The following is a 17,196-nucleotide window of genomic DNA, read 5'->3' as shown; positions in this document are numbered from 1 at the left end:
CTGGTTAAATCAAAGTTGAATCATGCAAGAGTTATCTCACGGTTCATGTGATTAGATTTCCTTTTCCTTTTATTTTTACAAAAATCAAATCAAATGTTTTCACTCATCAAGACAATACTTACAAAAAAGGTCTATGTATTCTTAATCAGGATCATAATTATCTTCATCAATTTATTAAACATTTCAATAAAAATATGAAATTATTCAAATATCAATGCAATATTGTAATACTTATGATACACATTACACATTATCATAGATACGTGTACGTACAACTATCAGCTAAAGTCTCAATTTTTTATTTCAATTGTTAATCTCTTGTTCATGTCACACCGAATGAAATATTTATTTATTAAGAGATAACGTGCCATTAACTTTTGACTATGACTTTCCAAATCGTATAATTTATGTATGTAGTAAAAGGTAGAATTAAATTCATGTTCAGAATATTTCGTATTAGTATTAGTTATATTTTTAAGAAGAAAAAAATTCGATTAAATATCTCTGATAAAAGCCATGAGTCAGGAATTATATTTTTCTATAATAAATACAGTTTTATTTTATTTTATTTTTTACCTTTTAAAATTAAGATCAATAAATTGAATGTAGGTGTTTCGTAAGATCAATAAATATATATATATATATATATATATATATATATATATATATATATATATATATATATATATATATTGACGAATATTTTTAAATGACTTAGGGTGTCTTGTTTAACTGGTCTTACAAATACATAAGAACAAAAAGTTATGCCAATGTTCGAATACTTTCCTATGTCCAATATGACATAGGTTGTTGTCTATTAACAGTAGACGCATAGAATAAATTTCTAAATGCTCCTTTGCGGAACGTGTTTCGCGTAAACCAGTTTTCTGGTTAATACATTAAACGACAGGAAGAGGAGGAGGAGGAGGAGGAGGATAACAACTTTTTACTGGCCTACTTTTCTTTTCAAAATGATTTTTTAAATCAAACATAAAAAAAAAAGGAAAAGAAAATGTAATCAGAGATTAGAAGAACCATGAAAGAGAATGCAAAGTTAGAATCGCGTAGTTAGATCGAACGGAATATACTTAACGTTAACCTTCTCTTTCTGTCGGTTATTTTCTTAACAAGGTCACGAGTCCATAGACCTTTTAAATATAAAACACTATCGTAACTGATGAATTAATTAAAAAAAAAAATAAAAAGAAAGAGAATCAATAAATTGAATGGTTTATTTACACGATCGAGATGATTAATAATTCGTTCCTGTTTGCTTTCATTACAGATGCTTCGTCCTCGAACGAAGCTGTACACCTACAGCAACGTCTAAAGAGCCTGAGCACGGAACTGGTGACCCTGAGGAACCGGCTACATGTAAGCCAACCTCCAAACGGTGGTTCAGTGCCGTCACCAGGAACGCAAGGTGCCCTGTCGAAAAATCCTGAGAAGGGTACTTCTGTTGTTGGTGTTGGTGTTAATAGCAATACTGGTAGTGGTGGTACTGGTAATGGTGCACCTTCCTCGCCAGCACCAGCCGTACCACCAAGGACCAGCTTACCACCTGCATTCACGGTATCCCATGGAATCGGCCATCTGAATGGTCACTCGTCCAACCATTCCACCAGTCACACGCTCACGGCATCCGCGATCGTTCATCCTCACGTCAATCACGCCTCTGCGAACACACTCAGCCACAACGCAACTCTTGCGAATAATTTCATATCTGGTTAGTATGCTCGAACTAATCTTCTCCGATAATTCACTACTATGCTTGTATATTATTAATTTGTTAACATACGTTCATATGAATTTAAATTATTTTTTTTTATACAATTCTAATTGTATTATTACATGTAATTATTAAATTCTATTAAATTATTCCATTTTCTTTTTTCTTTTTCTTTTTTTGTTTCAGTACAATTTTATTATCGTGATATTTAAATACGATAAAAATGTATATTTTATAAAATAAAATTAAATATTACATGTTAATTAATTAATATACGTAAAATGATCATTTTCTCTTGGAATTAAAAATATTAAACAAATTGAAACATCTATCTATCTAAATATATATATATATATATATATATATATTTCAATATGTTTAAAAAATGTATCGATGTGCTTGTCAAGCAGCAAGACATGTTAAAAAATTGTTACAAACTTTAAAGAGGTTGGATCGAAAAATGTAAATTGACGAGTATCAAAAAGAGGAAAAATAAATCGTCGTGTCGATTAACTGAACTTTAATAAAGCGGAAGGGAAAGGTATCAATATTGCAAATATTTTCAAGTAAAGAGTCTCGTAGATTGAACCTATATCGAAAGTGATCGATTTTCGTCGTCATAGGGGGTATAAAGACACCGATATATACAAGCACGCGTGTTAGATAGTTATACATATATCTAGGGAAGAGATGGGATTGTGGGAGGAGGAAGGGCGGGTGTGTGTCGCGACACGGGACGTCCATCTACTCGCTCGTCCGAGTTAACGTTAAATCCTCGTGTAACACGTAATATCCTCGTTTCTCCGTTAATACGCCTCCGCTAATGGACCATCATACCCATCAGTGTATTATCTTTGATCGTAATCGTTTTTCATAAAAAAAAAGAAACAAAACAAAATAATAAAAATCAACAAAAATAAATATGATAATACACGAAATTAAAATGTTTATAGTAGTAATACAAATTAATCAAAACTATCTGTTTCTCACACTCTTTAACTACGGAATATAAATTTTGTTTGAAAGTAATTATTTTTTTAAAACAATTAATATAAAGAAAGTTATTAAAAGTAACTACTCCCTGTATAATATTTACAACTTTGTATAATCCATGTTCACCACCATCACTTATTTGATAATAAAATAATTTGAAATAATTGATCGAAAATTTTCTTATTGTTAGGATTGGACAATTGTGATGGGATATTGAAGTATAATGGTAACGTTGGATGGTTAGATTTAGATCCAACGAAGCGGCACAACGGCGTGTCGGATGATGGTATAGTATCTTGCGTGACAGCCCTTGGTTGCCTACGATCACCTCCAATCTCCAGTATTATCGCCGACGTGAAGAACGCAAAGAGTAATCAAGGCCAGCATCGATGTCTCCCAAAATCAGCTACCACGCCGGCCACCACTGGTCCTCCAACCTCCACGGCCTTGGACGATCTCATTCATTTACCTGGTCCTCTCACGGAGGATGCGGTACTCAAATGCCTTCAGGCTCGTTTTTGTGCTAAACAATATCACGTAAGTCTTTCATTTGGATAATTAAATTTAATCAAACTAATATTTTATTGGATAAAATATATGTTTTCTCCATTATGTGTTGAATTATTGGATGTAGTATATTAGAATAATTGAAATAGGATAGGTTGTTACTTTCATTGGTTAAACTAAATCAAAATTATAAGATATTCATTATTATTTATATCTGCCTAGCATAAATTCCAAAACTCTTTTCAATAATATGACATAATCTAAAAAAAAAAAAAAAAATAAGAACAATTTATATCTCGAAATTGCAAATTTTTCGTTAAAAATTTATATCGAATTAAAATGACACCGTAAACAAAAACAGGATTAATAGAAAATGTAATAGATAAAAATGTAAGATAATTTTTTAATAGGATTAGACATTTGAATATAAGTAAAAATTTGATTTGTTAAATGTGTGACGATTTATTATAATGAAACTTAAAACAACAAATACTAGACACAAATGAAAAAAGATTTCCTGTTAGTTTATACGGAGCCCCTTAATCTGAAACCCTTCAGGCTGTTTTTACACGGTTATATGTAGGAGCTCACGATTGCATGCACGCACGAGCTCTGGCGCTGTTCTTCGTTGGAATGCAAGTGGAGCAAAAGGGTGGGGAACTCAACTGGTACTCACACATGAGCGTACGCACGATTTCAACGCTTGTATACGCGTCGATAAAGCAACGCTGAGAATTCACCCTGTCCCTTCACACGTGCTGGCCCACGCACAGGTGGCAAGCTCGCATTCCTTTCGAACGCTTCGCCATTCACACTCTGTTGATTCCCTCTCCAACCTTTTCCGCATTTCTTCCTTTGCTTCCTGATTTTTTTGTAAACACTATATTTACCTTTGGAATCATTTACCTAATTACAACTATTCTATAATGAAACAACTTAGATGAACTACACGTTGATTAATATTTTAAAATTCATTATCTGGTTTTGGATAAAATCAAAATATTACCACATAAGATAAATTAGTCGATTTGAAAATATTCAGATCGAAAATGGATGAAAATATCAGATGTCTAGACTTAAATTAAAATAGTATAGATCTTTTATCTTTTTGGTATAAATGTAAAAATAACAGAAATAGCACGAGGTTACTTTCCAAATATAGAATTCAATATTATAAAAGCAGGAGAGATCCAATTAACTCGCAACGTCTAACCGTTAAATCATCATCGAGCGTATTCTTAATCGGTTTTCTCAAGAAACGCGAACGATCTCCATCGATCGGTGCTCGCAAGGAAACCAAAGTAAAAAACAGGGAATTTCTCAATAGGTCATTCAAAGGAGAGGAAACATCGTCGAAAGGTAGACTACGCCTTTAGTTTACAAAAACTCGATAGCGTTCACCCAATTGCGAGAGAAACGGTTACTCCCTAATTGGTGGCAACCGGATAGCCACTCTTTCTCTTATTCTTTTCGTCATCTATAAGAAAAAGTTTAATCATTCAACTGAAACGAGTAACAACCAGCATCGACACCAAAAGAACACATTTTATGTACCAATGTAAGACATTAATAGAACATGAACCATTATGTTCAGAAAATCATGTAAAAATTTATGATTTTTGTTCATCCTAAAAGATCAGACAGCTTCTCGTTTTCTTTTTTTGAAAATGAAAATGTTATTTGGTCATCTCAGCCCAACTTACATATACATATTCAGTTGTCTGCGTGTGTGTGTGTAATCTGTTTACGGGCTCTTAAGTTAGGCTTCTTTCCAATTCCCCTTTTTTCTCATCTCCCCTCATTCTTTTTAAGATATTCGATGGACCCCGACACCAGACCGGTTCTCTCTTTCTCCCCATCCACTTTTTCACCCTTTTTTATTTTTTTTCCAACCTTTTTTCTTGCTCTCTGTGTGCCGCTTTACCTTCTCTAGCAGGCTTCTAATAACAATCAAGCTCATCGGACCCTCGTAGTCCTGAGTCTTCATCCTGTGCTCCGCCTTCTACACCTTCCTATCCTCTTTCTTTTCCATCACTCTTTTACGTGCCCAGCTAGCTCTTTCCCATATTTTATTTGGACGTCTCATCTGTCCCAATTTTTAAGGACTTGGTTCTTCGTGATTTTTCACTTTTATTTGAACATACCTTACATTCTCTCTACGTTTGGTAATATTACCGATGTCAGTTTAAGAAAATAAATATGTTTCGTAAAAAACATCATCTTAGATCGATGTACTTACAAACTTAGCTTATATATCACTTTTCTGCTGTATTAATCGCTGTTGCTAAGGCTGTTTAAACGCTATTGCGTTACTTTGATTCGTCTTGTTCCGATTCAGTCATTGAGACGTGAACAAAAATATTGTAGTTTATGTAGGTGATAGAGTCATGAATGATTTATATAAGTGCACTGGAACATATGTCGAGTACAAGATATATGTATATACATATATATAGAAATTCATGCTGTAATGCTCGTTATCGAGATCTTTACAGTGTCCACATTTAACGATATCATTGCGTAAACGTTGTTCTAAATATTTTATGAAACCTTTAAAAGATAAGTATTACTTATTGATTAAATCACTCGACAAAATTTGTAATTTGGGAAACATTAAATTTTCTAAAAACACAACATTTTACTATTTACTACTTTGCCTAATTATTTAATGTTCAGTAATTTGAAAATGTGATATACTAAATGTAGACAAACGTGGGTCCTATCTTGGTCAGCATCAATCCCTATACGGATGTTGGAAATCCATTGACCTTGACGAGTACCAGGGCCGTACCATTAGCACCTCAATTGAACAGGGTCGTTCAGGAAGCTGTAAGGCAACAATCAGAGACTGGCTATCCACAAGCAATTATACTTTCTGGTAAAAAACAATATCGAATTGAAAAGTTTGGAGTCAGTTACAGTTAGGAGTTAGTCATCTTGGAATGAATTTTCTTTAGGAACGAGCGGATCCGGGAAAACGTATGCCTCAATGTTATTACTTCGGCAACTTTTCGACGTAGCTGGCGGTGGCCCGGAAACAGACGCTTTTAAACATCTGGCAGCTGCATTCACGGTTCTAAGATCTTTGGGATCTGCTAAAACTGCCACGAACTCGGAAAGTTCGAGAATAGTGAGTTATTAATGCGATCACGAGAAGAAAATTGAACAAGTTTAATGTGACATTACTTTTCTCAGGGTCACTTCATCGAGGTACAAGTTACTGATGGAGCATTGTACAGAACGAAAATTCATTGCTATTTCTTGGATCAGACTAGAGTGATCCGACCATTGCCAGATGAGAAAAATTATCATATATTTTATCAGATGTTGGCTGGATTGTCTCACGAAGAAAGAGGTTATTATTGTGTTTCTAAAACATCACTCGATCTTATCTACATTTTCTTTTACTAACCATCTCGTGTTATAGTCAAACTCAATTTGGAAGGATATAATCTCAAAAATTTGAGGTACTTACAAAATGGTGATACTCGACAGGACGAAGCAGAAGATGCGATAAGATTTCAAGCTTGGAAAGCATGCTTGGGTAAATATTATGAACAAAAACGGTTATCTTCAAAGGGCTCGAACACATCTAGCCAAGAAATCTATCTGTTTCTCTTTGTCGTTTTAGGTGTACTTGGTATACCTTTCCTCGATGTTGTAAGAGTACTAGCTGCAGTGTTGATTCTCGGTAACGTGGGATTCACCGACGGACCTGGTGTTGAGGTTGGTGTAATCGGAGAAAATGAACTCGCTTCAGTGGCTACACTTTTGGGTGTTCCACCACCTGCTCTTCTCAGAGGTCTTACATCGAGAACCCACAATGCTCGAGGACAATTGGTTAAATCGGTTTGCGATGCAAACATGGTATATTTCTTTATTTATATATTTATATTTGCCAAACTATGATACATATACCTCTAAACCAATTTATTAATGTAGTCAAACATGACGAGAGATTCCCTGGCTAAAGCTCTTTATTGTCGTACCGTGGCAACCATTGTCAGAAGAGCTAATAGTTTAAAGAGATTAGGATCAACACTTGGAACTCTTTCATCCGATTCTAACGAGTCTGTTCATAATCAAGCAGAAGTAACCAGTCAGCATGCCTCCACTATCGGCAGCTCTGCTGGTATGAAAACTTTATCAAATTCTATTTCAATCAAGTAAAGAATTAATAATTTTGAGCTTTCCGTATACACATCTACGTTACTGTTAGGTGGGACAGGTTCTAGGAGCATGACAGCTTTGAATAATGCCGTGAGACATGCCACAGATGGTTTCATAGGAATTTTAGATATGTTCGGATTCGAAGACCCCAAACCAAGTCAATTGGAACACCTTTGTATAAATCTCTGTGCTGAAACTATGCAACATTTTTATAACACACACATATTTAAAAGTTCTATTGAAAGTTGTCGCGATGAAGGTATTAGGTGTGACGTTGAGGTGGACTATGTTGACAATGTACCTTGTATCGATCTCATTTCTTCTTTGGTGAGTACAAAAATCTAACTTTTATAAATAATGATACTTTATTATTTGTTATGTAAATCCTAACTATATGTTTTGATTTAATATTATAATTAGTTATTTTTATAAATTTATCGATCTTTTTAGCGAACCGGTCTGCTCAGTATGTTGGACGTTGAATGCTCAATACGTGGTACTGCGGAAAGTTACGTAGCTAAAGTGAAAATTCAACATAAGCAAAATCCTCGACTCTTCGAACCTAGACCAGTAGATTGCAGATCTTTCGGGATTCAACATTTTGCTGGTAGAGTCACGTACGATGCATCAGACTTTTTAGGTAAGCAAAAATAATATATTTTACAAAATCGATATTTTTATAATAAATTATGATAATATATGTAATAAGTTATGATGTATTTTTAAAGACACAAACAAGGATGTTGTTCCTGATGATTTGGTCGCAGTATTTTACAAACATACTTGCAGTTTTGGTTTCGCTACTCATTTGTTTGGCAGTGAATTGAAAGCTTTGTACGCAAATGACACTGTTCCGAGAGGTGTCAGTTTTAGGATATCACCGACTTCCCATACGGATCTGTAAGACAATTGTTTTTACTTTCCAAATTTAAAGATAAAATATATTTCAATATATGTGTGTAATAAAAATGTCATGAATGTTTTCAGTTTAAACGGCGATGAACCAATTTCAACGTTAACGCAAGATTTTCACACGAGGTTGGACAATCTGTTGAGAACTTTGGTTCACGCTAGGCCACATTTTGTTAGATGCATCAGAAGCAATGGAACTGAAACTCCTATGCATTTGGACAGAGGTGTAGCGATGAGGCAAATACGTTCTCTGCAAGTTCTTGAGACTGTTAATTTAATGGCTGGTGGTACGTAGATTATTATAAACACTCATAGTTTGCTAATTCAATAATACTATAACTTCATTATTAATTTAATGATTGTCAGTGTAAGGACAAATCTCAGTTTTGGGATTGTTCAAATCTTTAAAGATTTTCCTTGTTTTATTTAAATCTTATAAAGATAATAATTTATAGTTAATGATTTCAGAATGATCTTAAGAAAAAATACAATCAAGAATAAATCCACCTTTTTATTGATCAGGTTATCCGCATAGGATGAGATTCAAAGCGTTTAACGCGAGATACAGATTGATCGCACCTTTCAAACAACTGCGTCGTGCTGAAGAACAAGCTGTCGAGGATACCAAACTTATTTTACAGAATGCCCAACAATTGAAAAATAAATTTGGAGCTAGTACGAGTTGGGCACTTGGTAAGAGACACATTTTCCTTAGCGAGGGTATACGTCAACAACTTGAATGCTTACGTTCGGAAACAAGAAGGAAAGCTGCTACGGTGATTCAGGTAATTGAATGTTTCTCTAACTTGTTTCTTTATTCTTTTCTTTTAATATTATTTTCAAAGAAATGTAATTTATTGATTAGACTACGTGGAGGGGTTGGAGAGTACGAAGAAGATGGCCATTAAGAAGAACTATGTGTGTATCAACGGTCATTGGTCAGAAAAAACTTCAACAAGCAACAACTGGTAATGCTGGAACCGTTCAAAGAAATGTTACAGCTGGAACAGGAACTGGAACTGGTACTCGTCCTAGACCACAACCAATTGCTGGAACACCTCCGCCAGATCCTTCGGAAAAATGTGCCGATCAAAAAATGATTCAACAAACTTGTACACTTTTTGGACTTGATTTGGTATATAATTCAAAAAAGTATTCAAATATTATAGGACTTATATTTATGGTGAATATTTTTCATCAAAGAATTAGGTTCAACATTTTTACGAATATTTTATATATTTATATAACTATTTGAACTTACTAAAATGAATTTTGTAGATTTTTAAATTTTTTTTATAATATTATTGTATTTTAATTTATCTAAAGGAACGTCCACCACCATTACCACCAAGTAGATCTTATACCGTGGCTGGTAATACGAAAATGGGATATCCTCAAACGAGGATCATGAAGATGCCTTTCCCAGGTAAGAAAAGACAAACAAAGAAATTTAATCAACAAAGTAATTGCCATGACTTCTACTCATTTATAAACCCATTTCAGAAGAAGGGGAAGGAGAGGTGGTGTTATTGAAAGGTGAAACGGTGTTAGTCGTTGGAGCATCTCAGAGACGAGGACATCTTTTAGTAGAACATAACAATACTACATTACACGTGCCGTATCAATTCATGGAATTGAAACATAATAATCACGTTTAATAACGCACTCGTTTATGATTTTAATCCCTCAACTTATAATATTTCAAAAGATTCGTTTCATATTCTTGTCAACATTTGTTTTCAGATCTTGTCGGCTACATTTGATATATTTTTAATTTAAATTTCATAATTTTTTATTGTTTATTCATCACATACAGAATATCAATAATATTTCAAATAGTACAAATAAGTAATGAAAAATATAAAAAAAAAAGATTATTCTATTGAAATATTTACCTAAAAGGACAATGAACTTCTAATTAATTTCACTGAGCGAATTTAAAGTCATTAAAACAGTGCTTATCACTTGTTTAAGACATGAGGGGTACTGATTAGTCTGAAACATAAGTACACTTCCATACTGCCTCGAAACCACGTTTGTCTTCCATGTAGATAAGTACACGACACATATAATACATAGAAATACTTAGCTGCGTTAATATACGTAGGCGTGTATGTGTACGTATTTGTATACCGAAATAATAGATTAGTACATTTCTTAGTTGAGTTAAGTAATTTAATTACTAGGGCTTCGTTATATTCAAAAGAAATCGATTTAAATGATCGGAATATCATATACCTATTATACATGGTGTTCCATTTAATACGACGCACTTAATTAATTGTCTTTGATGTTTTTAATCATAGGAAAAAACTGGAGAGGAAGATGTTATTTGTGTTGATCAGACAAATATTTTTATTTTGAAGATTTCAAAATCATTACCGATCTTTTGCAGAAAACAAAATTAAGGCAAACTATGATTTTTATATAATCTTGAAAACACATCGACATGGACAAAAATAATCATTCGTGAAGTTTTATACAAATATTTAATTATATTTTCAGTTAAATAGGACACCCTGTATAAATATATGTATATACCTTCGTTCGAATTTGAATATCACCGATATATCGTAATTTTTAAGTAATATTCGCCAACAGTATTCTTTCCCAGACTAATCTTGAATTCTTAGTGCCAACAACTAGAAGAAATAGAAAAGAAAAACAGAATTAATAAAATAAAAAGGAAAGCAAAGAAACTTTAATCGTAATAATATATCACTCAGTTGTACATGTACCATATTCAATTAAGGAATTAACTAATAATTAGTATAGAAAATATATTACATAAGATTAGTGCCACATGATTAGAAATAATCGATTTGTAGTTTGACCTTACTCGTAATAATTTATAAGAAAAAATTCGAGCTTTGTACATGCGCTATAAACTGATTCATCAAAGATTCTAATCAAGTGTTAGAAATATAACGTTTGATACGTACGAACTAAATTGTATGTACATAAAAAAGATAATATTTGCTATCAGTGCGTGTTGTTTAAATTTGATTTACGAATGAAAAATATTTGTATTCGTAGTTGTATAACTACTTATATGATAATAAAATAAATATTAAATTTCAAAATAACAATTGTGTAATAACAATTTTATTAAATATATAGAAAATTATTCCTATCATTGTTTTAACGAAAAGAAAAATAAGAAACAATATGACAACAAATCAATATTTGTGTAATAATTATAATATAACATTTGAATTTTCACTCCCAATTGTAAATCTTTAAGTACAATATTAATAAAAAAAATATAACTTCATCGTTACAAGTAGCTCTAATAATTTTGAAATTAGATAAAGCGACTTTAGGAACATCCAATACATCTGAAGAATCATAAAAATATTCATATCAATTGATTAATCAATGCATTTTTCTATCTTAGTTGAAAATCATCTTGAAATTTGCTTCATCGTAAAATGCGCATATATTTCAAATGTAATAGTTGGTTCGTTAGTTTTGCAAATAGGATGGAAAGAGAGTAAGTAAATGTGTTCTAAAGTAAGTATGTCTATTGATATTAGAGAGTACATATGGTTTTGTCCGTAAATGACGATTCAAAAGGAAGGACTTTGACATGAAATCGCTTTCACGTTGCTTACAAACGTCTAAGGTTTATATATAGGTATATATGTATATATAGATATATAAATGTACCTAAATATCTATGAGAAGGTTCAAACTAGAGAGTTTCAATCCTTACTGAAGTCATCACAAAGTGTATATCTTGCTAATGTTTGACTTTGGACTTTCTAGAAGTTTGGTTTAATCATTGGAGCAAAATTCTTTTTCCTTAAAATCCATTTACTGTCAGACATATTTAGAGCGTGTCTTGCCTTAAATTTTGAAAAATATAATAATATTAAGTTACTGATATAATATTCTAATGGTATTTAAACAATTATTGATAATTCATGTTTTTTACACCATATAATAATTCTTAACGTAAATAACCATTAGTAATTAATCTAAAATTGCAACATACACTACGAGATATCTCGTAGTTGGCAGTCAATGGATTTATTTTAATTAGCTGCATCTTTGTAGAATTAAAAATATACAATGTGTATCTTGTTGCTTAATGGAGCAGTAAATGGAAACGATCAAATTATTTGCTTTTAGTAGAAAGAAAATATCCACCTACTTTATTTATAATAATATATTTAGACATATGCGTGTATGTTTGTATATGGGTGAGATTTTTCTGCTTATATTTTTCTTTATTCTTTCTTTTTTTTCTCTCTGTCTCTCTCTCGCTCTCTCTCTTAAGAAAGTGAGAGAGAAAAGAGAAGAGACTTACCATTACCTGACACCGTGGGAATTCCGGAACGCGTAATAACTCAACTTATTGTTAGAAGTTATAACTTTATATATATAGTTAAGGCCCTTGCTTATGGCAGAGTATGCTGACGACAAGGAAGACGTTAGTTCTTTACTGGTATACCAGCTTCTTTTGAAAGAATTTTTTAAAGATTAAAAGCAATCTCTTGTTTCTTTTTTATTTGTATTCTTTAACCAAACTTACAGTCATTTTCCTAACTTTATTCTCATAAAAGATAATGTATACTGTTAGCAATTTACAAGCTTTGTTTTCAATTATTTTAAAAAAATGTTTATAATTGTTAGACCAATTTTCATAAATAAAATTTTTTCAGTTTCAACGAAAATTTCATTTTTTATTTTTCATTTCAACTTTATCAAACGCTTTTCAATATTTTTATTCAAAAAAGACAAAAGGAATATTTATTTTGTTAGTAAATTATAGGATTGATTTTTATTTCTTTTGAAAAAATTCTACAATTAATATAAATATTATACAAAGAATTTTGTTGTGAAATAAGAAGTAATATTAAGATTATTTTGTATTTATCGAATAATTTAAAATTGTGATCTAAGTATTAATAAATATTATTATTATAGTATTCTAAGTATTAGTAACTTACATTATAGTATATTATATAATAATTGATATAATATTAATATATATATTATTAAAATATAAATATCTTTAAATAATATTTCAAAAAAAAGAAAAAGAAACTAAAATGAATGAAAGTTAATAAACATAGAAAGAAATATAAAAGATGAAGAAGAAAAAAGGAAATGAAAGTAAGGAAATGGAAGTATACAAGTAGAATAGAAATAAGAAATCGAATGGGGGATATTCTGGCTCACGTAGTGAGAGCTTGAGTGTTAAGAAAGAAAAAGAATAGAGGTAAAAGAAGTAGAAAGAGATAAAAGTAGATGGAACTGGAAGATGAAGTAGAAAACATGTATCTTTTTTATGAACGTGTTTTTCGAAATGGACGATAGATAAAATAGCTTGATAACGATTTTAACGTTATATGATAATGATTTGTATGTTATATATGTTGTATCGTTAAGGTAATCGATATTAATTGTTTTCATAGATATTGTTCGATCTTTCGCACCGTTGATTTCACCATGTAATCGTTAGTAGCCAACAACCGATGGGAATAGACGCATCTAATGTTGCCTTTGATAGGAAACTTGGAAGCTTGTTACGAATTTCTAACATTACTGCAACTTTGGATAGTGTCATCGTAGTCTCAAGATCAAACAAAGGATCTTACAACAGTGCTATTACTATCTCTCTCTCTCTCTCTTTCTCTATCTCTTTCTCTTTCTGTCTACGTCTATCTCTGCGTCTCTTCAACGTTCATGAAATCTCATTCGATAATGGTTTAGGATATTCATCGACCTACAAAGCAACACGACTACTACACCATGCTACTACAACTATTACTATAAGTTTGAAAACTATCAGAAGAGAGAGAGAGAGAGAGAGAGAGAGAGAGAGAGAGAGAGAGAGAGAGAGAGAGTGATATTAACGTATATTAAATTTCTTCCTTCGGTTCTCTTCTTTCCTATCTTCTTTTTCCACGAGCTACTACGAGTTTTTCACATTCCATCAAATATTTTCTACTTAATATAGTTTGACAAGAAAAGGGATTTCGTATTATAGAATTTAAAACGACGATTTAATGTTATTAAATTGTTAATGTATATTTATAGAGGATGATTTGCATAAATTATAACAAATTAAAATTCATCAAAATTAGAGAGTTAAGTAAAAAGTGGTTAACATTGATTCTATTTATTTAAATATTTGTGTGTTTTTTTTTTTGAGCAATTTGTATATTTTATATATATACAAAAAAAATATGTCGATTTCTTTTAATCAAAAAACTAATGAATTTTGATATGTCATAAAATTTGTATATTTTATATTTATAGTAAAGTTCTCATAAATTGTGTCATATAAAAATAGGGAGGGACTCTTAAATAAAAAATAATAAAAATTAATTATACCTAATTAAATATCGTATAATATTTTCTTTTTAAGAGTTTTATTATTATATCTATATATATAAAAAAAAAAGAAAAAATGAAAAATTCTGTTAGCCAGATTGGTTGTCGGTGAAAATAGTATGTAAATTTAGCTATGAGTCATCTTCAGTATGTATACACAAAGTGGAATGATAAAATTGGAACGGGTCATATCTCTTGTTTCGCAGTAGATGGAAAAAATTTATAGGGGAGAAAATTGAATAGTATAAAAATGTTCATTTTTCTGTGACTTTATATATATATATATATTTTTTCCCCCTCATAAATGCAACGACGCATCTGAAAAGTGCAATTGAATTTTTCTTTCACATTAGATAACTGCATACATTTCTTTGCGATGAAAATTAATTTTTCTACGTATTCTGTGTGTACATATTAAAAAAAAAAATAAAAAATAAAAATAAAAATATAATAAAAAAAAAAATAGAAGAACGATTTCGAAGAATTTCTGAGAAATAGGATTTTTACGAAATATTTCGATATTTTTCAAAAAAATATTGAATAATACAAAAATACAAAGTCGTACATGAATGCACATGTATCGAAGAGCGAGAAAAATGTGAAAAATAAAAAAACCAATGTTTATTTGCAAAGGATTTTACGAGGAACAGATATTTCCTAGGTTTTACAGAGAGAAAGAGAAATGAGAGAAAAAGACAAAGTGAGAGAGAAAGAGAGAGAGAGAGAGAGATGGGATACTTCTCAGGGGAATAAAAAGTAAACGAGTCACGAATCAAACGGTGTGCATCGAAATAATCTTCGTTTGTTCGATGATTTTCATTTCAATCGATTCACCTATCATTTCTCACTTGACCACACTAAACTTTTTCCAATCGGAAGAAAATAGAAAGAAAAAAAGTCAAATAAATAAAAAAAAAAGCCAGTTAGATACATACGTGGTCTGACAATTAGTATCTCTCTCTCTCTCTTCTCTCTCTCTCTCTCGTAAAAGTCAGAGTTAGAATGTAGCAAATTGTTCCCTATGGAAGCAACATTTATGGTCATCGATTTTTATAGGATTGGAAGGATTCGTCGAGTATGATCGGTTTTTATTTTATTTTCTAGTTTTTTGTTTCGTTTTCATACGATTCTTCCTTTATAAACAATATTGATTTTTATTCTGCTATGCTATTGATTTTTCTCTATTGACGAAGTTGTAAAAATTTGTTTATATTAAAAAAAAATACTGTAGTACGTAGTTTAAGTTTTTAATTAAAACTTTTATTTCTAATTCATTTTTGTGTTGTTGTTTTATATTATTTGTTATATAATATTATATTAACATGACAATTATAATTTATTGAATTGGAAATTAATTTCATTTTTTTTATCTTTAATATTATTTTTCTTTTCTTAAATTTTTCGCTTATCATATTTACGTAAATATAAAATTGATTGAGCTTGCAGATAAGAAATATTTCATATACGTCGATAATGTAGCTTTCAAATACCATCAACCTGTAAGAAAGATAACACAGTATACACATTTGATAATATCTCATTTATATTTAGAGATCTCGCAAATTATACTTAAATCTTTTTTTTTTTTTTACATACAATTCAAACTTATTTCAAATATAATATTGTAAATAATGATATTAGTAATTAAATATTGACGTTGAATATTTACAAATATTCTCATCGTTATTTAATCGTCAATTTCACAAATGTGTATCAGCATTTACGTTTGCCGTAATAACTTCATTAATGTTAATGTATTAACAGTACATATATGTTGAACAAAACAATAATTGTTCAATGTTCAAACTAATTTGATCGAATGGAATTTAATTAATACTATTTCTTTATCTTTGATACACGCGAACATAGTGGGATATATACACATATACATTCTTCCGAATTTTGATCTTTTTCTAATTTCTTTCTGTTGATTAATTTTGTCGATGTTTAAAATCGATAAGAGTTTGAAGAAAAAGTTTGATCGATCATTAAAACGACTAAAGCAACTCATTTAAATTTCAATAGACTCTCGAACTCCCTATGAATTTTCTTTTTTTTTCTTTTCTCCCCACTCTTTTTCATTCACTCTTGTGAAATAAAATTTGTTGATGCTAATTAGGAAGCTTTAGGAACATGGTGAGATGTAGGAATTTTTTTTCGAACATTAACTCAACGATATCGAGAAAAGTACTTAGGTATTCTCTATGTGTTCTACGACGAAGAAAAGAATAGGAAAAAGCACGAGAATTTCAAGTACTTCGGTTAAGTTCAACAAGGGGGGTTTTTAACAAAATCCAATAATCGAGAAAATACGAATTACGTGAATCAACTTTTCTTCCTACTCCAATTAAATCCGTAAAAAAAAATAATTTTATAATTGAAATATAACAAATTCTTTTGTTTATATTACTCGCAATTGAAACACGTATTGAAAAAAAGAAAGAGAGAGAGAGAGAGAGAGAGAGAGTAAAAATAAAAGCGAAATAAAATGATTTCACGTTAAATCAATTTATTAATCGATATATTATAATTGTATTCTC

General features: G+C 30.8%; 1 protein-coding gene across 1 annotated transcript in view; it reads left to right on the top strand.

The window, feature by feature from the left end:
• The window catches only part of dachs (unconventional myosin-IXb-like dachs), an 84,977-nt gene extending 73,654 nt beyond the window's left edge, over positions 1-11,323 (top strand). Inside the window, exons 4-19 of the mRNA XM_015325441.2 lie at positions 1,286-1,726; positions 2,967-3,259; positions 5,936-6,107; positions 6,187-6,359; positions 6,425-6,584; positions 6,657-6,773; positions 6,861-7,096; positions 7,172-7,361; positions 7,449-7,726; positions 7,850-8,039; positions 8,128-8,299; positions 8,387-8,598; positions 8,834-9,096; positions 9,177-9,446; positions 9,638-9,737; positions 9,815-11,323. Of these exons, the coding sequence (XP_015180927.2) occupies positions 1,286-1,726; positions 2,967-3,259; positions 5,936-6,107; positions 6,187-6,359; positions 6,425-6,584; positions 6,657-6,773; positions 6,861-7,096; positions 7,172-7,361; positions 7,449-7,726; positions 7,850-8,039; positions 8,128-8,299; positions 8,387-8,598; positions 8,834-9,096; positions 9,177-9,446; positions 9,638-9,737; positions 9,815-9,969 (3,422 nt within the window). The 3' untranslated portion in view covers positions 9,970-11,323. The remainder of the gene's footprint in view (positions 1-1,285; positions 1,727-2,966; positions 3,260-5,935; positions 6,108-6,186; positions 6,360-6,424; positions 6,585-6,656; positions 6,774-6,860; positions 7,097-7,171; positions 7,362-7,448; positions 7,727-7,849; positions 8,040-8,127; positions 8,300-8,386; positions 8,599-8,833; positions 9,097-9,176; positions 9,447-9,637; positions 9,738-9,814) is intronic.
• The last annotated feature ends 5,873 nt before the right edge of the window (positions 11,324-17,196 follow it).

The sequence above is a fragment of the Polistes dominula genome, unplaced genomic scaffold (assembly GCF_049000335.1).
Source record: "Polistes dominula isolate Pdom_NZ unplaced genomic scaffold, Pdom_raw_medaka contig_27, whole genome shotgun sequence".
In the NCBI taxonomy this organism is placed as follows: domain Eukaryota; kingdom Metazoa; phylum Arthropoda; class Insecta; order Hymenoptera; family Vespidae; genus Polistes; species Polistes dominula.
This window is presented reverse-complemented; position numbering and strand designations above follow the sequence as displayed.